We start from the raw sequence: 21,030 nt of genomic DNA on the forward strand, positions 1-21,030 counted from the left end.
ATGTTGTAGCACGTATAAGAACTTAGTTTTCTTTTATGGCTGAATATGATTCCATTGTATGGATATACCACATTTTGTTTATCCATTCGTCTGTTGATGGACACCAGTTGTTTCCACCTTTTGGCTGTTGTGAATAATGCTGCTATGAACTTTGTATACAAGTATGTGTTTGAGCTCCTGTTTTCAGTTCTTCTGGGTATATACCTAGGAGTGGAATTTCTGGGTCACATGGTAATTCTAAGTTTAACTTTTTGAGGAACAGTCAAACTCTGCCACAGCAGCTGTCCAGTTTACATTTCTATCACCAATATGCAAGAGTTCTGATTTCTCCACCATCTCTCCAACACTAGTTTTCCTTTTATTTATTTAAATTATAGCCATTCCAGTAAGTGTAATTACTATCTCATTGTGATTTTGGTTTGCCTTTCTAATTTTGATTTGCCTTTCTCTGATGGCTAATGAAGTTGAACATGCTTTCATGTGCTTATTGACCATTTGTATATCTTCTTTAGAGAAATGTCTATTCAAGTTCTTTGCTCTTTTTTTTTTTTTTTTTTTTTTTTGGTGGCTGGCTAGTATGGGGATATGAACCCTAGACCCTGGTGTTCATTTTTTAAAAATTAGGTTGTTTGTCTTTTTGCTGTTGAGCTGCATGTGTTCTTTACATATGCTGGATATTAAACCTTTATCAGTTATATGGTTTGCAAATATTTTCTTCCATTCTGTGGGTTGTCTTTTCACTCTTTTGATAGTGTCTTTTGAGGCACAGAAGTTTTTAATTTTGACCAAGTCCAATTTATCTATTTTTCTTTTCTCACTGTGCTTTTGGTATCATACCCGAATTCATGAAACCATTGCCAAATCCAGACCCCCCCTGTGTTTTCTTTCTTTCTTTTTTTTTTCTGTGACCGGTAAGAGGATCGCAACCCTTGGCTTGGTGTCATCCGCACCACACTCAGCCAGTGAGCACACCTGCCATCCCTATATAGGATCCAAACCCGTGGCCTCAGCGCTCCCAGCGCCACACTCTCCTGAGTGAGCCACAGGGTCGGCCCCACCCCTGTGTTTTCTATTAAGAGTTTTATAGTTTTGGCTCTTAAATTTAGATCTTTGATCAGTTTTGAATTAATTTTTGTGTGTGGTGTCAGGTAAGGGCCCAGCTTCATTCTTTTGCATGCGGATATCCAGTTTTTCCAGTACTATTTGTTGAAGAAACTGTTCTTTCCCTATAGAATGGTCTTGCACCCTTGTGAAACATCAGTTGACCATGTGTGTGAAGGTTTATTTCTGGGCTCTTAATTCCTTTCCATTGGTCTATATGGATATTGTATGCCAGTACCATACTGTTTTGATTACTGTAGCTTTGTAGTAAGCTTGTATTTTAGGGGCCGGCCTGTGGCTCACTCAGGAGAGTGTGGTGCTGATAACACCAAGGCCATGGGTTTGGATCCCATGTAGTGATGGCCAGTTTGCTCACTGGCTGAGCATGGTGCTGACAACACCAAGTCAAGGGTTAAGATCCCCTTACCGGTCATCTTTAAAAAAAAAGCTTGTATTTTAGGTTTTTTGTTTTGTTTTGTTTTGTAGTAAGTTTTTTTTTTTTTTTTTTTTTTTTTGTCTTTTTCGTGACCGGCACCCAGCCAGTGAGTGCACCAGCCATTCCTATATAGGATCTGAACCCGCAGCAGGAGCGTCGCCACGCTCCCAGCGCCGCACCCTCCCGAGTTCGCCACGGGCTCGGCCCTGTAGTAAGTTTTGAAATGGAAAAATATGAGTCCTTCTCCAACTTTGTTTTTTATTTTTATTTTTTTCTTCCTTTTTAAGGCTGCTGTGACTATTTGGGGTCCCTTAAATTTCAATATGAATTTTAGGATCAGATTATTAATTCTGCAAAGAAGCCTGCTGGGATTTTGATAGGTATTTCATTGAATCTCTAGATCAATTTGAGGAGTATTGTCATTTTAGTAATATTAAGTCTTCCAATCCATGTACATGGGATGTCTTTTCATTTATTTAGGTCTTCTTTAATGTCTTTCAGCAATGTTTTGTAGTTTTCAGTGCACAAATCTTGTGCTTCCATGGTTAAATTTTTTCCTAAGTATTTTAATCTTTTTGATGCTAAATAGAATTGTTTTCTTGATTTCATTTTTGGTCTGTATAGAAAAACAACTGATTTTTGTATATTGATTTTGTATTCTGCAACTTTGCTGAATTCGTTTATTAGTTCTGAAAGTTTTTTTGTAAATTCCTTAGGATTTCTACGTATAAGAACCAATCATATGTGAACAGAGATAGTTTTACTTTTTCCTTTCCAATTTGGATGACTTTATTTCTTTTTCTTGCCCAATTACTCTGGCTAGAACTTCTAGGACTATGTTGAATAGAAGAGATGAAAGCAAATATCATTGTCTTATTTCTTAACGTAGAGAAAAAGCTTTCAATCTTTATTATTATTTTTATTACTGAGTATGTTAGCTGTGAGTTTTTCATATATGACATCTACCATGTTGAAAAATTTTCCTTCTATTCTAGTTTAGTGCATGTGTGGGTGTGTGTTTTATCATGAAAGGGTGTTGGATATTGTCAAATGCTTTTTCTGCATTGAGATAATCATGTGTTGTTTTTTTTTCCCTTCATTTTAATAATGTAGTGTATTACATTGATTTTCATATGCTAAACCACCCTTGCATTCCCAGGATAAGTCTCACTTGGTCATGGTATCCTTTTAATATGCTGCTAAATTTGGTATGCTAGTATTTTTTTTTGAGGATTTTTGTCTCTTCATACATAAGCAATATTGGTCTATACTTTTCTATCTTGTAGTGTCTCTGGCTTTGTATCAGGGTAATGTTTGCCTCATAGTTAGGAAGTGTCCCCTTCTGTTCAATTTTTGGGAAGAGTTTGAAAAGGATTAATGTCAATTCTTTTTAAATATTTGGCAGAATTCACCAGTGAAGCCATCTGATCCTGGGTTTCTCTTTGTTGGGAGGTTTTTGATTACCGATTTGACCTTCATACTCCTTATAGGTCTATTGAGATTTTCTATTTTTCCTTGAGTCAGTTTTTGTAGTTTGTGTGTTTGTAGGAAGTTGTCTATTTTATCTAGGTTGTCTAATTTGTTGGCATATTAGGTTATCTAATTGGTATATTTTATTCACAGTATAAAACCCTTTTTGTTTTTATGAAGTTGATAGTAATGTCCCTTTTTTCATCTTTTTTTTTCCCTGCTGCTGGCCTGCATGGGGATCCGCATCCTTTAACTTGGTGTTACAAGCACAACACTCCAACCAAGTAAGCTAACCAGCCAGTCCTCCCTTTTTCTATTCTTTTTTCTTTTTGGTGGTTGGCAGGTCTCTTTCATTTCTGATTTTAGTAATTAGTGTCTTCTCTTTCTGTTTAATCAATCTAGCTAAAGATTTGTCAATTTCATCGGTCTTTTCTTTTTTCTTTTTTCTTTTTTTTTTTGGTTTTCTAACTTTATTTGACAATCAGCAGTTAGTTCTCATCCACATTGACTGCAGATTTTTGAAGGTGGTAACAGGTACATAAGTAACCAAAGTATAGAGCTTGTTTGGTGAATCTTCATCCTCGTTACGTTTTCTGGACAACCGCACACGGATACGGTAAGGGACATTCTTTATTCCTTTAGCCCAGACAGCTTTGTTGAGCCTGGTATCAATGCGCACATCTGGAGTCCCCATCTCCTTCATGGCAAATTTCCGGATCTCTTTGAGTGCCCGAGGAGCACGCTTCTTGAAACCCACTCCATGGATACGCTTGTGAATGTTGATGGTGTATTCTCGGGTCACCACCTCGTTGATGGCAGAACGGCCCTTCTTCTCGCCGCCCTTCTTTGCAGGAGCCATCTCTCTGTCGGGCCCAAGTTAGAAAGGAGGGGCGCGAGGGATTGTGGGAGAGGGTTCATTGGTCTTCTCAAGTAACTTTTTTTTTTCTATTGTCTATTTCATTTATCTCTGCTCTAATCTTAATTTCCTTCCTTCCATTACATTTGGGTTTAGTTTGCTTTTTTTTTTCTAGTTCCTTTAGATGTGGAGTTATATTATTTTTTAAATGTTGGCATTTACTGCTATAAATTTTCCTGTAAGCATTGTATTCACCAGATTCCGTAAGTTTTGCTATGATGTGTGTGTGATTAAGACTTTAGTAGATTTAGGTTTACAGCAAAATTGACCAGAAAGTACAGATTTCCCATATATCCCCTGCCTCCACGCACACAGCTTCCTCCACTCTCAACATCCCACACCAGGGTGGTGCACTTGTTATAATCGATGAACCTACACTGACACATCGTTATTGCCCAAAGTCTACAGTTTACATTAAGGTTCAGTTTTGGTGTTGCATGTTCTATGGGTTTTGACAAATGTGTAATGACATGTATCATACAGAACTTTCCATGTTTATGAAGTATAGGCTTACCAATTATAACAAATGTACCAATCTGAGAGAGACTGAGTACATGGGGGCAGGAGGTATATGAGAACTTAGTACTTCCTGCTCAATTCTGCTGTGAATCTAAAGCTGCTCTAAAAAATCATTGAAAAAAAACTTCCAGCTTCAGAACTTGTGTGACCTGTTCAACCTTCAGAGAAAAAAACTAAACTTCATGGTCATTAAATATTCAACTACCTACACATGTAAATGATTAATGAGAAGATCCTCTTTTGGTAAAATGTGGATGTATCTCAAATGATGAACGTGAATTAACTGTGGTACAAATGGTGAATCGCTAGCAACACATTCTTGTGGAAGAGTAGAAAGAGCAAGGGCTAATGGGTCAGAATTAATTTCAGATCCTAGCTGAAGCACTTAACACTCATTCCTTCGACCAATTACTGAACCTCAATGAACTGCCAACTTCTATTTGTAAAATGGGATTACCTTAAAGATGGATGTTACCTATAAATGCATGGGATGCAGGGGTCCAAATAATGTCAGGGGAAAAATAAAACCAAGATTTTGTTCCCATAAATTACATATACAAATCTCAACTAAGTCCAAAATTCCAAAATGTTAATTTTTTGGTGGTGGCGTTATAGCTAATTTTATTACTCAAACTTCTATTTCCTAAATTTTCTATACTAAACATGCATTATTTATGTTTGGGAAATACATATTTAAAAAAATCACAGCACAAAAAATGTAGAAAAGAATATTTTATTGAAACAGTTTCTCAATTAACAATGGAGCAAAGTACAATTTGACTCAAACCTGTCCATCCAGCCTCAACTGCTAATGAAAGAATTCAAAGAGTGGAAGGGATGGGGGTGGGGGGTAGGACCCTTAGGTCTCATCTCCGCCAATGTGGCAAAAAAAAAAAAAAAGACAAAAAGACAAAATGACTGACAACCAGGTTTGCCCTTGTTCTGGAGCTGGGGCGGCAGCCCTAGCTCCTGCAACAGACGGAATACTGGAGGACAGGCTCCCTAGGCTTTGCATCGTGGGTGAGGGGCCCCCATCCTAGCAGAGCAATGCATGTGAGGAAGGCCAGCCCCTGATGTACTTCCTTCACCCACAAGGCCTGTCTCAAAGTGTGAGGTGGCAGTTTTACATTCACACCTTGGTCTCTTCCTTCCCCCAGGGTCTTGGGATAGGGGCTCACAGTAGAAAGCACATTTTGGTCAGCCCAGGAGCTAATGAGGTGAGAGGAAGGCTCAAGCTGGGAGGACAGCAGGAGAGGGGACAGGTTGTCACAGGACCCTGGGGACCTGGCTACAGGGAAGATGCAGATTTTGACAGTGCTTGCAGGATGCTGGCATCCCATGCCAACCACTTCACACAGCGTTCCTAGGACCAACAGCCCACAGGTGGGAGATCTGGGGCTTTCAAACATCTCACTTCCTGGAGAGGCAGTGGATTCCCCTTTTCACTTTCTCGCTGCCTTCTCCGGCCACTAGGGGCAGTATATGTGGATAGGAATATTTCCAGATTTACTTCAGCCAGTCCAGATGGAAGGGCTTTGGGCAAGGGGCAGAGGACTCCCTGACTTGTGCCAGGAAGCCCAGGAAACCAGTGGGAAGAGGAGCAGATGGAGCGGGGGGTGTCCATGGGGCAGAGGGGCGGGATTTCAAAGGAAACAGATCTTGGAGGGAGAAAAGAGCATAGATAGGCACTCAGAAACCAAACCTGGTAACCAAGGCTCTATAGACACTGGCCCAAAAAGGATATTGATTTCATGGTGGAAGAAAGGAGGGAAAGAAGGATGGCCAGAGAAGTCTGGAAACTCTCCAATATCCCAGGACATCCTTCCCACTACCGGGTCTCAGTCCACCATTCTCTCACCTACCCACAAAAGAATTAAGACACAATAGTGATTTTTCCCAAATTTAGGGCCTGGATGGGTAGGGAACCAGGGGGTGGGACTGGGGAAAAAACAGTTTCAGTTTTTAACCACAGAGCTACTCCAGAAGGAACTGATGAGCTGTCCCTTCCCTCCCCTTCTCCACACCTCCAATCTCAGGTGAGAGAAAAGGAACTTGAGCCCCTGAAGGCAGGACCACCCCCTCCCCCGACCCTCAATGTTTAATAAATAGAGGTGGTAGGAGAAGGGGGTGGAGATGAATAGGGACATGTAAGGTGGGGGTTATAGTTCATCATTCTTCAAAGGTCGCTTCTGTCCTGTCGGTGGCTCCTTCTGTTCAGGTTCTGTGGGGAGTTGGGGAGAGCAGAGGAAGGGCAGCAGGTGAAACAGAGGTAAGTGGCTCTAGCACTCTGGAGATAACTGTCCCTCGGCCCCCATCAGGCTTCCCAGCACACCTCCAGCTCTGCCCTCACCTGCTCCAGGACCGCCTATCTCCAGAGGCTCGGTGTCTACTGGTTCAGATCCTGCTTTTTGGAAGGAATAGGTTAGTCTATGCAGAAAGGAGGAAGAGGCTAATGGAGGGGTTGGCAAACTTTTTCTGTAAGGAGCCAGCCAGTAAATACTTTACAATGTGTGGACCACATTTGATGTTTGCATCTTTTTTTTAAACAACGCTTTAAAAACATAAAGGCCACTCTCAGCTCCTGGGCCACCCAGAAACAGGCCTTATCTGCCAGTTTGCCTACCCCTGGACTAACGCAATGTCCATTTCTCAACCACAGTTTCCCCAACTCACCAGGCACTACTTTCTCAGGTTCTAAAATGGGCTTTGTATCTTCAGTCTGGCCTGGAGGGAAACCAGGAGTGAGATGTAGTCCCAGGAGGAAAAGGAGGCCTTCTCCCTGCCCACTAGAACCTGGAGACAGGCACCCTTTCCTCACCTGCTGGAAGGATGACCTTCTCCCCCTGGTCACTGGTACTGGCATTGAGGGGAGGCTCTGCCCGGGTCCCATTCTTGTCCTTGGGCCGGGGCCGGGGCTTAGCAAACTTGGCCTTATTGAGCAGATACTGCACCTCACGGTCCAAGGCCATCATCTTGGCCTCGATGTCTTTTGATAGCAACACAGGCTTCTCAGTGGCAGGAAGCTTGGCCTGCTCAGCCAGAGTTGCATTCTTCCAGGCCTGTGGGTGAGGCCAGGATAGGCTCAGAGTTAGCCGTGGATAGAGCAGAGGTCCCTATCTTAGATGGAATCATACCTCAACCAGCCTCAGGCTCTTCTCTGACTGCAAATCACTGCCACCCCTGATGTCAGCCCCACAGGGTGAGCAGACTCCTCCAAAGGACATTCAAGGCTCTCCACAAAGGAGTCCTAAACTATACGTTTTGGGCTTATGTCCTGTTCCTCTGGAGTGACTACAACTGAATGAACCCTGATTATTCCTTTCTTGCCTTTCCACTTCCTAGCTTGGGCTCAAAAAGAGTCCCCACCCTCCAAACAGCTCCTGCTTCAAATGACATGCCACTCTACCCATCCAAACCCTGGCCCATTTTCTGAGCCCAGCTTCTCACAGCACCTTTCTCTAACTTCACAAGGATGGGCTCTGTTGCTCTTCCAGTCCAATGACTCTTATGGCTATGACCCTTGCCTTGGACCAATCAAACGTGGGCTCCCATACTAACATCTTTTGCCTTCCCAATGAGATGCTAAGCCAGGAGGCAGAGGCTGCTGTGTCCATCTCCCCGCCTCTCAGGATGGTGCACGGTGGCAGCTATGTATCCAGTTAAGTATTTACACAGTGATTACCCAGGTCTCATTGATGACTTTCTCTAACGTGGTCATCTCCACCTCAGTGAAGATCTGGTCCATTTCGGGGATGAGCCGGGCTCCCCTGGAAGCCAGAGAGGAGACAATCAGCCCAGGAGGAAGAGGGGCCTTGGGTGGGCGTAACAGGAAGCTGACAGGAATGAGAGTCAGTGGCCTTGGCAGGATAGAATAAAGAGCACAGGGACCGCTCACTTGAGGAACATGCTGGAATGGTTGAGGAGGTTATCGAGGGCAGACAGCCGTTCCGGCCACTTCTTGCGCTCTTCCACCCGGAAAAACAGCCCTTGGCACAGCTTCCGCAGCTCAGCCAGCTTCTCCTTCAACATCTGATGGAGGCAGGATCGGGCAGAGGGGTTGAAGGGATGAGAGCAGAGTGTGAGCATCAGCCCAATGTCCTTCTTTACAGCCCTGCAGCCCAGCTCTCCTCATTGTCTCTGATCCCAGAGGAGGAAGAAGAGAGCTCCCGTGCCACCCGCCATGTCCTGGGAGGCCCCTCACCACTGTGGTGGCCCCAAAGCCCTCGTCCTCCAGCCAGATGGATGTGGTGCTGAGTTTCCGAGAGATCTCCTCCCGCTGTTCCTCAGTGGACACTTCCTGGTACTCAGCCTGGTACAGCTTGTCCTGGGAAGACACACAAACACATGTACGCAGTGAGCCTGAGGGCAAGGCTCACAGAGCCACCCCCCAATACAAGTTCCAGGGCAGGGACGCTGCCTCCTAGCCTACTGACCTGGGTCTCAAAGATGAAAGCTTCCAAGCTGTTGGCGGCTTTCTCCCGTTCCTGCTTCTCTAGGTCTCGGAGTGTCAGGTCTTGAAGTCTGTGCGACAAAGAGGCAGGGAAGAGGGAGAGGGCGGGTAGAACCTGGCCCTGGTCAAAGGGCTCTCTCCCTCCCACGGGTGCTATTCCACACCCTGCCCATCACACACACACACACACAGTCTTACTTCTGCACCGAACGAGCCATCTCATCCTCTAGCAAGTCAGGCAGGTCCAGAACCACCAGCTCTACCCCGATCTCCTCTACCATTCTCTGCTTCCGGGCAGGCTTCTGCTTCTTCTCTTCCTCTGTGGCTGGAGGGATGCCCTCGGGCCCGGCCTCCCCCTTCTCACTTGGCCTCTGGGTAGGAAGAGTAGGGTATGTCAGGAAAAGCCTACGCCATTCTACGTTCTTTTATTTTTTTTTTATAAAGATGACCAGTAAGGGGATCTTAACCCTTGACTTGGTGTTGTCAGCACCACACATTCCCAAGTGAGCTAACCGGCTATTCCTATAAGGGATCCGAACTCATGGCCTTCGTGTTGTCAGCACCACACTCTCCCGAGTGAGCCACGGGCCAGCCCCAAAGGCCATTCTACATTCTCCATGGGGCAAGGAACAAAGTAGGCATCCACTCCCTTCACCTCTGGGTCCACACCGGCCTTACTCTGCCCACAGCTCACCTGGGCCTCAGACTTGTCCCCGTTTTCTTTTTCTGCAACCTTTTCTCCCTCAGGGACTGCATCCCCCTTAGACTCAGAAGGTGGGGACTGAGAAGGATCCTCCATGGGAGCCTCAGCTTCCTCCTTGACCTCTGCTTGCTCCCCAGGCTCGTCCTTGCTCCCTTCAGCAGGGCTCTCCTCCTCCTCCTGGGAAATAATCACAGGCAACCCGCAGGTAACAATAACCAGCAGAACCCAAGGATAAGGCCTGGTCTCAGTCGTGCCAGATCCCTTTGGCTCTGCTTTGAAGGCATTTACCACTCAGGACACAGCTTGGGGGCAGACAGATGACAACTGTATGGCAATGGACACAGTGGGCAGTCTGGTGGGACAAAGGAGAGCGTGTGGAGATGGAAGAAACGGGCCTTGGGAGCTCTGGTACAGGGAACAGCTCAGAGTTGAGATGAATCTGGGGAGGGCATGGCTATCTCCCATGGGCTGACAGGGAAGGGGTGGCCCACTGAACCCCAGTTGGCTAGCATGGCACCCCACAGGCTGTGCTCCACACTCCCTTGGCTCCATCCTGAGCTTACCTGGACAGTATCAGTACCATTCTCTTTGGCATCTGGTGTGGTACCACCTCCAAACAGGCTGGAAATGGTGTTGCCAAGTTCTAGGGGAAAGAAAGCCCAAAGACTCAAAAGGGACCACAGCAGTGACTCCACCTCCTGTCCCAAAAGCAATGCCCTGTCCACCACCCCAGAATGCACACAAGTACATCCTCTCTCTCATTCACATGTGCATATGCTCATCTTACTGGTGAGAGTAGACTCCTCTTCTGGGCTGTCCTCCACCAATGTCTCAAATACAGACTCCACCTTAAAACACATTCAAAATGAAGAAGCACACACTAACCCACATCTTCTCTACAAACGTCCTGCCACAGTGGATGTCAGCACGTGCACTGCTACCCAACTTGTAGCTGTGCTGGCCTATTCTCTTGCCTGCCTGTTCTAAGGACTCCCGGATGGTCACCCCCCCACCCCCCCACCCTTTGATTATGAGTCCTTTGAGAACAGAATCATAGCACCTCTTTTCAACTCAGAGCCCCCCACTTTCCACTCAATAATTATATGGCCCATTATTTCCTAAAATATGTTCTAAAACATATTAACCTCCAGAACTGGTGTTCAAAAATGTGTTCAACCATTTTACGTTCCTTCTAAGAAACTTACAAGGCCAATAAGCATTTACAAGCTAAGAGGAGGCCTGCACCAGGTCTCTGGTTGACTGTTTGGAGCCAAGATTTACCTGACTCTAAAATCTTTTTGTTTTCATATTCTAACACCATATGGAACCTGCTCTGGAAAAGGCTTGGGGCTCTTGCCCTGCACATGGGGTCTCCTTTTGCTCTCACCCTGTCTAGAGTGAGCACACCACTCTCATCCAGGTTGAAGTGAGCCTTGATGCCCTTGGACTCATGGTCGGGATACTTCTTGAAGCTCTCACCCACACCTTTCAGCTTCACTGTGGTCAGATTCTGGGAGCCAAATACCCTGGGTGGGAAGGAAGAGGAGTTCAAGGAGACCCACTCAGCCTACCTCCAACTCAGCTTCCTGGCACGAGATGTCAGAGCCCTCCCCAAGGTCAGGAGAATGGAAGGAGAGTGATGGAAGCACTTGCTGAGCATTGCTTATAACCTAACCTAACTCCACTGTGCATTTCAGCCCTGCATGCCGCACATCCTCCCTCCCCTTCAATCCTCAGGTCATCTGGCAGCCACATCTCCCCCTCCCCAGAGCTCCCATCCTACCCCCCCCCCCCGCCCTCACCGAAGATCCTCAGGCCCCAGGAAGCCCAGGTCACCGTAGTTGATGTGAAAATTGAAATCATGGCTGTAGCGGTTAAAAGTGATGACTTTGCGTTGAGGGTAGGGCCCCATCCGGGAGAAGAGTACACGTTTATTGTGCTTCAGGCTACGAACCCCAGGCTCCTCCTCTACCTCCCTTGTGAACTCCACCTACACAGAAGGCAGAGAGAAGCCCCATTGGAGAACCAGAGCAGGTTCTGGGGTAAGGATGGGGATGAGAGAATATCCCTTGGCAGAAAGATAAAGGGACAGGTTAGAGCAGAAGGGGAGATCCCATGGTAAAAGGAGCTTGGCACCTTATGAGATAGGCTTACTCACCAGGATGGGGTAGACCACTGCATCTCGCACTACAAATGGCTTCACCTTGAAGGCTTTGCTGAGTGCAGCTGCCTGGTACACAGCCCCCATGGCGGCCGCTTCGTCTGCGTTGATGTTCTTCCCTAGCTCCTCCCTAGGACAGTCCCAAACTTCAGTACTGTTCATCCTGGAGCACCCAGCCAGGGTTCTGTCCCCTCAGCCCTGCCCCAGGCAGAACCAGGCCCCAGGCCCCAGCCCCCATACTCACTTGCCCACGGCCTTCAGCAGCACCTCCTGAACTTTGGGGACCCGAGTGGCCCCACCCACAAGGATGACCTGCTCAATCTCATCCTGTGGAGGGGGAAAGAATGTGAGGTGGGACAGCACGCAATTAACTCTACTCCTCAGTGCTGACTCTTCCCTTGATGTCCCATGTGTCTCCTACCCCCATGCCCCATCGGGCACACCCACCTCCCCCTACCCTCTCACCAAACTCATTTCAGCACTCTGGAGCGCCTGCTGTACAGGCCCAGGCACCCGCTCAAACAGGTCTGCACACAACTCCTCAAACTCCACTCGAGTCACTTTTGCCTTGAAGTCGACATCGTCCATCAGGCCCTCGATCTGGGGGAGGATGAGGAGTGTCAGGGAGTTCTTGCTCAAGTCCTGCTCTCTGGGTGGTCAGGACAGAAGCCAACGGAACAGGACTTTGGGAGGACGCCAGGGGGCATGGGCCATGCCAGGCACACGCAGCCCAGCTCCAAATGGCAGTCTCCTCCACCCTCAAGATGGGGCAAGTTTGCCCTCAACCAGCCACATGTGGGCACCTGTGCCATGTGGTCCGCATTGGCACTCAGGACGGTTTTGAGCCGATTAGCCTCGCGTAACAGCTTGGCCATGGCACGTGGGTTCTCCCGCACATCCTTTGCTCTCTGGCCTTTGTGCTGCTCATTGAACAGCTTAGCCAGGTGCTCACGCAGTCGGAGCTCCATCTCCAGGCCCCCCAGGGTACGGTCAAACCTGTTTGGGAACAGGAGCAAGGAAAAGTGTGAGGAACACAAAGTGTCCTTCCATCTGCACAGGAGCCTAACACTCATCTCCATCTGGCACAGGGTGGACTCACTCTGCCCTCAACTCCCCACAGCACAGCTGACACCCCACAGAGATAGTTCACCTATGCATTCATTCAACAGTACTTACTGAGCATCAACTATGTACCTGTCTCTGGGAATACAAATGTGGGGCGAGGGGGGGGATAGACAGGGTTCCTGCTGCCAAAGAGTTCATAATCTAGCAAATAACCACATACATGTGAAATTGTAAGCACCCTGTTTGTTATAAAGGGAGAAGTAGACAATACTAACAGAATACACGTGGGAAGTTTGAACTATTTAGGGATGTTCAGTTCAGAAAAGTTTCTTTGAAGAAGTGATGCTTGAACTGAAATCTGAAGAATGAATTGGAGTTAATTAGGTGAAAAGGAGAAGAATGAACATTCTAGACAGAAAGAACAGTAAAGACAGAATTGGGAGAGAGCACAGCAAGTTCCAAAGGAGGGCAAGTACTGCAAAGCTCCAAGAGCAAGAGGTTGGGGCCAGAGACAAGCCGTGGGAGGCAGAGCTGGGACAGGCACAGGTACAGTTCTGGAGCCACTGAAGGGTTTTAAAGGAAACAGGTTGCAATCAGCTTGATATTTTAAAAAGAAATTTCCGGCTGTAATACAAAGTAAGAACTGAAAGGAAACAACACTGGAAGTAGGGAGATCTGTTTTAACTCTGCAAGTAAAGGCCAACAGTAGCTTAGACTAGAGTGGTTATAGTAAGGACAGACAGAAAAAGAAACGAGACAATGAGAGTGTTGAGTTATTCAAGTGGAAATAACAAGACTGCAAAAAAATGATTGAATCTGGCCCCCCATAACACTGCCTGTAATTTTTTTTTTTTTAGCTGCTGGCCAGTTTGGGGATCTGAACCCTTGACCCTGGTATTGTAACAACGCACTCTAACCAAATGAGCTAACCAGCCAGCCCTGAATCTGACACCCTATAAATGGCTGCAGCCTCATGGATCTGCTTAGAATAAGTTCAGGAAGTTCTCTGCCTTTCAGTCTTCCCAAACTGTCTTCCCTTTCTTTCCAGCTTCCTCCAACTCTTTGTGAGTGGTCCCCCATGGTGACGGATGCATTAACCAGGACAGTATTCCTGAAGGGAGCGGGAAAGTGAAGCAGTTGCCCCTCCAAGAACAAACCCCTACCCAAGGTTCTTAACAAGAAGCCCTCCTCCCAGCACCCACTTACCCTACGCCCCGGATCTGCAGCTGTGGCTGCATGCCGGCTTCTTTAGTCTTCACAGTCTGGTAAGTCACGATGGTACAAACAGTGCTGCCTGAGCCCATGTCATAGAACATAATATTCTGCAGAGATATCAAGGCAACTGTCACAGGAACCTTACCAAACTCCACGGTGCCACCTTTTTGCCTCCAAGGGGCTGCTCGACTCTCAACATAAAGCTGAACAGCTCCAACAAGGGCTGAGAGAAGGCTATTGCTGCATTTTGCCAAGGGCTGGCCATGTAAACAAGATGCAAAATAGGCCAAATGGCCTTAATGCTCAGACTCAGCCACCCTGCAGGGAGGAGGCCTCCCTGGCTCACCTGGGCAGTGGTGTTGATATCTTTCCTGCGGAAGACACCATAGCTGAGGGCGGTGGCGGTGTTGTCATTGATGAGCTGCAGCACTTTGAGGCCAGCCATGCGAGCAGCCTGCAGCACTGCTCGGCGCTCAGCCTGGTTGAAGAAGGCTGGCACGGTGATTACTGCATCCTTGATGGGCTGCTCTACAGAGGACAACAGAACAGGATCCCACCAGCTCCATACCTTAGATGAGGGTTTCCAACCTTGGTACTACTGATATTTTGGGCCAGATAATTCTTTGTCGTGGGGGCTGTCCTGTGCACTGTGGGATATTATGTAGCATCCCTCACCTCTACCCACCAGATGCCAGTGGCATTTCCACAGTTGTGACAACCAAATATGTCTTCAGATATTACCAGATGTTTCCAATTGCCAAAATTGCTCCCGTTTGAGAATCACTGCTTTAAATCCTGGGGATTCTGGCCACCACTGGCCCCGCCTTGGCCACTCACCTGCAAAATCTTCAGCCAGGGATCGGGAGTAATTAAGAACCATGCCCAGTATTTCCTCAGGTGAGAACTGCAGCTGCCTGGGTGTGGGGAGGAGGGAGTAGTTGGAGGCAAAGGAAGCTAGGCATTAAGGCAGGACAATCATAAACACATGCCCATGAGAAGCCCAGCAAGGCTGGTGAGCCTGCCTTCCCCAACAGAACACTCACGGGCTGATCTGGAAGTACACAGTCTGCCTCTGTGGGTCAAAGCTTAGCTCGTGCTCTGGGAAACGGGCCCGGTAAAGGGTCACATGGGGGTTATCTGCTTGCTTCCCCAGGAGGTGCTGGAAGTAACGCAGGGTAGCCTTTGGATTCTTGATGGCCTGAGAGGAGGTAAAGAAACAGAGTGTTAGGCTCCCAACCCCACCATCACCTACCTCTTATACCAGAGATTGACAAGGAAATAGATTCTGGGGACTACATCTTATCTTCTCTTCTCTGCCCACCACTCTGGGAAGGGGGCCTGCTAGCTCACCATGCCTGCTGCACTGTCTCCAAAGAATCTTTCATTTTCTTTCAGGGTTACAGTCACTGGAGTTTTCCTCCGGGATTCCCTAAGGAAAAGAGATGTTGGGCCCAGGTGCCCGCAGCAGGGTGTGGACTCAGGAGCCTTGACACTCCACATACAATTAATCACTCAGACACCAAAGTCTGTTGTGGACACTCTGAAACACACACCCTCTTGGAGCCTAGACTCATTCCCCACCCTTGACACTGGGGCCACCCTTACTTGTTCAAGACAATTTCCATAGGCACTCCAGGTTTGACGATGGCCACCTTCATGGATTCGCTGCCCAGGTCCACAGACATCACTGCCAGCGTGTCTGAAGGAAAAACAGGTTTATCAAATAGCCTCCCTTCCCCTTCCTTCCTGAGGCCCCTCTAACCAACGCATACTACTTTCCACGGAGAAAGGAAGATAGCAAAAGACAAAGTACAAAGCTTGGGTCCTGCAACTCAAGAGGAGTCTAACCAGGAGCCTTACGCTCCCTCCACACCACGTCTCATTCATTCTTCTTTTGATCTCTCTGCTGGGGTACGTACCACTCAGCGCCAACAGATCGGCCAAGAGCACAGTCATCAAGGCCCAACAGGCTGGCCTCCTTGGCCTCTGCCTCCTGACTGTGGCTGCCATTGTGCTCCTGGAGGACGAGGAAAAAAAACACTTGTAACTGGATGCCCTGAGTGAAGGAGACAGAACCTCATCCCAAAGCAGAGAAGCTGTAAGATTAATACCTCCTCCATTTTCACCTAGGGCAGACCAGCCTACATCCCATTTCCTCTTCTCCCTCCTGATGAGTACCAACCACTCTCTAATCATCCCCAGAAGTGCCCATACAAAGGTCCAAGCGAAATAGCATGGGTCCTCGGCTCCACCACATCCCTAAACAGACGGTAGCAGGACCGGAGGAAGGACACCAGAGCCTTCCATCCACTGCACAGGCAGTAAATGCGCACCGTCTCACTGTGCCTGCTGTCAGACACCTAGGGTGCGGCCAGGGTTCCCCGCCCAGGCCTCAACTACCTCCTACACCTGAAGATCCCCCGCTGGCTGGGCCTGCACGGGAACTGGGAGGTGATGACGTCGGAGGTGGCTCGGATGGAAGAAGGGTCTGTCTCTTCCTCGGCATCCCTGCGGGTTGTCCCGCCCACTCCCCTTCCCCATTCCCGCTGCCCACACAGACGCTGTGCCGGAGCGGTAAGGTTTCTCCCCGGGCAGGTATCGAGTGCCCAGTGTTCACCTAATCCTCACCTGACGAAGGCGGCGGCTCCCGTTCCCGGAAACAGGTCCCGGCCCACCCTAGCGCGTAGGGGCGGCCCGGGGACCGAGCTGTGGGGCCCACGGAGGGGGTCCCAGTGCACCGGAGTCCGAGCGGCCCTCACTCCCGCTACCGACCCGCCCCCGGAGCTAGCACGCTGCCTCCCCTAGGAGGGGTGGCCGGCCCTCATCTCCATCCCCACCCTGCTACCTCTTGTCTCCGCTCCTGTGGCCCAGCGCTGGGACAAACGCGGCGCGGACGTACCCACGAGGCCGGCAGCGCCCCCCGACCCGCGCCCTTCACAACTCCCCACGGTTTGCAAACTGTTACCTTAAGCCAACAACCTCTCGGCGGCGTCTCGCGCACCAGCCGGCCCCGGACGCGGCGCGAGTTCATTGGCGCCTCCGCCGCCCGGCCCTCCGCCGCGCGCCCGGCCCCGCCCCCACCGCCCCGGCGCGCGCTCCCATTGGGCCACGTCCGAGGCCCGCCCCTCCTCCGTCTCCGGCCCCGCCCCGGAGGCGGCGGAGGGGCCAGTGCACCAGTTGGGGTGAAGCCACAGCTCATGCTCATGGCGGGATTGGACCGCGTCACCCGCCCGGCGCGTTTCACTCCCTTCTCCCCAGCGCTGCGGGACCTTTTCCGGCCTGGGTGCTGGGTGTTTCACTGCCGGGGCTCGGGAATGACCCCTTCTGGAGCAAGTCAGGCGCACGTTCAGTCCCGCACTCGGACCTCTTCTTCCGGTGACCTGGGTAGCTCCGTCGAGGAAAGGGAATGACGGGCATCCCTAACGCAGCCACGCGGAAGAGGCGCTAGCTTGCTGGTTGGCACGGAGCTGCACTAGGCTTTGGATAGACATCAGACAACGGCTGCGCTTCGAGCTTAGCCCACCTCCCCACCCCCGTTTCATTGAGGAAACTTAAAGTCATAAAAAAAGATGTTCGCTGCTGGGTGGAGATAACAGTGTATTAATGGCAGAACTTGGCCTGGACTCCTTAGCCTAAGCCCTATTTGTATGAGAAAGAATATTCCAAACTGTAAAGCGCCACACACAGTACACGTTTATCTCTAAGGTTATAATTGGTTGAGCATATGTGCACCACCTATTTCTGTTCCATTGAATCTTGTTCGCCTTCCCTTCAACTGCTCCTAAGAATTAAAGCACTTCACTACTTTCTGTGTTACTTTATAGCCCCGTAGAAATATGCGCAGTGCTTGGAAAGCGCACTTTTCTTAAATGTGAATGGAAATCCGTCTCCTATTTTCTCTCCCTCTAAATCGATGCCTGGTTTCCCTTCACAGAAGGCTCTCTTGAAGGCCCTAGCTGTCAAGGCCAGGGTTTTGTGAAGCCTGAGCTCATTTAAGGAACTCCGTCTCTTTCTCCACGTTTTTCATGATGCTTAGGTGAAGAGAGTAGTCAGCTGTAAAAGATAAACCTACTAGCAGTACCAGGAAGAGGTCCATCGTTCTTCGTTTTAAGAATAGTTTATTGTTCAAGTAACACAGAAATTGGTAGAAATAAAGAGAAATTCGCTTAAAATTTTAATAATTACACAAATAATACACAAATATAATCTTGGAAAAATTTATTCTAGATAAAGCTAAATTCCCTTGACCCCAACTGCAACCTCCCACTCTCTCCTCTGGAGCTAACTGCTATTAGTGGGTTGTGTAACCTTCCAGGCCTTCTCCTCTGCATTTACACAAATATACGTCTGTCTAGAAACATATAGCCTTTATCTTTTTTGAAACCATAGAATGTTATACAATTATATTATTTTCAATTTTTTTAAAACTAATAATAAATCATGGAGCATTTTTCATGTCAGTCAATGATTCACCTCATTATTATTTTACTGCTGTAGAACATTCTATAGCATGGGGTTTGCATAGCATGATGATGGACGTATAAGTTGTCAGTTCAATTCCACAGAAAAAGATTTTGTTTCTCAACAATTGACTCTACTTCTGGCCAACTATCTAGTTGATTCTTTCCATCTGTTTCAAACAGAGCATACATTTCAACATTTATTGGTCCTCTGTGATATGTGAGCGCTGTGCTACGGAGAAGTCACAATCTGTTGGGAAACAAATATGTTTGTGGTTTCATGCACTTATTAAATCCTATTGGATGACCATATATTGGAAGACATGAGAGTCGGTCCCCTGCTCCTAAGAGAGCTCTCACTTCCCGAAAATCCTTGGAGGGAACATGGCTTTTACTTTTCTATATTTTATTCTTTTTTTTTTTGTGGCTGACCGATAAAGGGATCCAAACCCTTGACCTTCGTGTTACAAGGCTGAGCTCTAACCAACTGAGTTAATTGGCCAGCCCTTTATTTTTATTTTTATTGGAGCATGGTTTTACTGCAGCTACAGTTCTCAACCTGGGTATCTGTCCCCCCCAGGAGGTGCAGCAGGTGCAAGGGCTCTGGGGAGTCACCTGTTTTGTTCTCTGACCAGACAGGAGAACAGTGTTTTACAAGAACAAGTGAAACGATAGTGTTTCACAAGTTATGCATCAATGGGAAAATTTTAATGTAAAAACCTGATTTAGATTGACCTAGTCAGGTGAATTCATTAGTTCTTATCCACAATAACATGTTAATGACATCCGAAGACTACATCCCTTCCCCAGCACTGAGCAGAAACCCAAGAGAAGAAAGGTGCTGTCTTGCAGTACATGTGCCAAACGGATGGAAGATTAAAATGAGCACATTGGAGGCCGGCCCCATGGCGCACTCGGGAGAGTGCAGCGCTTGGGAGCACAGCGATGCTCCCGCCGCGGGTTCGGATCCTATATAGGAATGGCCGGTGCACTCACTGGCTGAGTGCCGGTCACGAAAAAGACAAAAAAATAAAAAATAAAAAAATAAAAAATAAAATGAGCACATTGGTGTGAGGGCATGTGCACACATTATAAACCATGCAAATTACAAGATGGGCTGAGGGAAATATTGATCAGGGAGAACATCCTGGGCCAGGAGAATTTTTAAAAATTAGTTGTCACTCGGCTACCCCATTCTTAAGTTTATATATAAGAAATGCATACATATATTCACCAAGAAACTGTGGGAAACAGCTTTATTCATAACAGCCCCAAGTTAAAAACTACCCAAATTCCCCTAAACAGTTGATACATAAATTGTGGTAGAGTCACCCAATGGAATTCTATACAGCAATAAGAATGGATGGTCTACTCTTGCATGGGACAACTTAAATGAATTCCATAAACATAACATTCAGTGAGAGAAGCCAAGAGTACATACTGTATGATTTTGCTTACATAAAGATTAAAAGCAAGAAAAACTAATAGAAGTCAGGATGGTGCTTACCCTTGTGGTGAGGTAGTGTTTAGAAGAGGACCTAAGGCAGGCTTCTGGGGTGCTGGCAATGTCCTCATTGCTGGTTGCAATGGGGTGTCCACTTTGTGGAATTTCAACGGGCCATAGCATGTAGTGTTTCTGTATGTGTGTTATACTTCAATAAAAATTTTTAAAATTATTATTATTTTTGTGTGTGTGGCTGGCCAGTATGCGGATCCAAACTCCTAAACTTGATGTCACCAGCATCACACTCTCCCAAGTGAGTCACTGGCTAGCCCAAAATTATTTTTTCTTTGTTTTTTGTTTTTGGTGGCTGGCTGGTACAGGGGTTTGAACCCTTGACCTTGTTGTTATAACACTGTGCTGTAATCAAGTGAGTAACTGGTCAACCCAACAACGTTTTTAGAATTACAAAAGAAATATGTGGTTATTGAAGAAAACTGGAGGAACAACAACAAAAAGAAGAAAAAGTGCCCACAATTCCATGTTCAAGATTAAATCACATTTAGCATTACGATGTGTATCAATCTATGCATATTCTTTTTTTTTTTTTAGTGAAGTGGATGGTGTTGTTTTTCTTTTCTATTGAAGCATAATTGATTATACATATTTTGGGGGTACAGTGTTGACTATCATTATTTGTGTACAATATGTGATGATCAAATTATTATTAGCATATTTATTATTACAAATCATAATTATTATTATTTTTTTTTTGTCTTTTTCGTGACCGGTACTCGGCCAGTGAGTGCACTGGCCAGTCCTATATAGGATCCGAACCCGCGGCGGGAGCGTCACTGCGCTCCCAGCGCCACACTATCCCGAGTGCGCCACAGGCTCAGCCCTTTTTTTTTTTTTTTAAAAAAGATGACCGGTAAGGGGATCTTAACCCTTGACTTGGTGTTGTCAGCACCACGCTCACCCAGTGAGCAACCGGCCATCCCTATATGGGATCCAAACCCATGGCCTTGATGTTATCAGCACCACACTCTCCCGAGTGAGCCACGGGCCGGCCCCATAATTATTCTTCATGCCT

At 47.4% G+C, this 21,030-nt stretch overlaps 2 protein-coding genes across 4 annotated transcripts; both read right to left on the bottom strand.

Moving 5' to 3' along the window:
- Positions 1-3,488: 3,488 nt before the first annotated feature.
- Positions 3,489-3,881, bottom strand: LOC134375865 (large ribosomal subunit protein eL31-like). The gene has a single exon (XM_063094620.1). It carries the CDS (start codon positions 3,864-3,866, stop codon positions 3,489-3,491), a length of 378 nt encoding a protein of 125 aa, XP_062950690.1. The 5' UTR covers positions 3,867-3,881.
- A 1,278-nt stretch (positions 3,882-5,159) lies between these two features.
- HYOU1 (hypoxia up-regulated 1) lies at positions 5,160-17,088 on the bottom strand. Of its 3 annotated transcripts, none has more exons than XM_063093114.1 (26): positions 17,002-17,088; positions 15,956-16,053; positions 15,642-15,735; positions 15,387-15,465; positions 15,080-15,234; positions 14,874-14,950; positions 14,383-14,564; positions 14,028-14,143; positions 12,560-12,752; positions 12,222-12,356; positions 12,001-12,083; positions 11,754-11,886; positions 11,398-11,585; positions 10,983-11,121; positions 10,383-10,443; positions 10,159-10,238; positions 9,587-9,772; positions 9,091-9,263; positions 8,876-8,963; positions 8,644-8,766; positions 8,338-8,471; positions 8,125-8,209; positions 7,261-7,501; positions 7,116-7,166; positions 6,793-6,843; positions 5,160-6,663 (listed from the first exon to the last, which is right to left on the bottom strand). In XM_063093114.1, the coding sequence occupies exons 2-26, from the start codon at positions 16,044-16,046 to the stop codon at positions 6,602-6,604; spliced, it is 3,000 nt and encodes a 999-aa protein (XP_062949184.1). In that variant the 5' UTR covers positions 16,047-16,053; positions 17,002-17,088; the 3' UTR covers positions 5,160-6,601. The 3 variants fall into 3 exon arrangements, with proteins under 3 accessions (XP_062949184.1, XP_062949183.1, XP_062949182.1); XM_063093113.1 differs by lacking the exon at positions 17,002-17,088 and adding an exon at positions 16,882-16,974; XM_063093112.1 differs by lacking the exon at positions 17,002-17,088 and adding an exon at positions 16,665-16,866.
- Positions 17,089-21,030: the final 3,942 nt, after the last annotated feature.

The sequence above is a fragment of the Cynocephalus volans genome, chromosome 4 (assembly GCF_027409185.1).
Source record: "Cynocephalus volans isolate mCynVol1 chromosome 4, mCynVol1.pri, whole genome shotgun sequence".
NCBI lineage: Eukaryota > Metazoa > Chordata > Mammalia > Dermoptera > Cynocephalidae > Cynocephalus > Cynocephalus volans.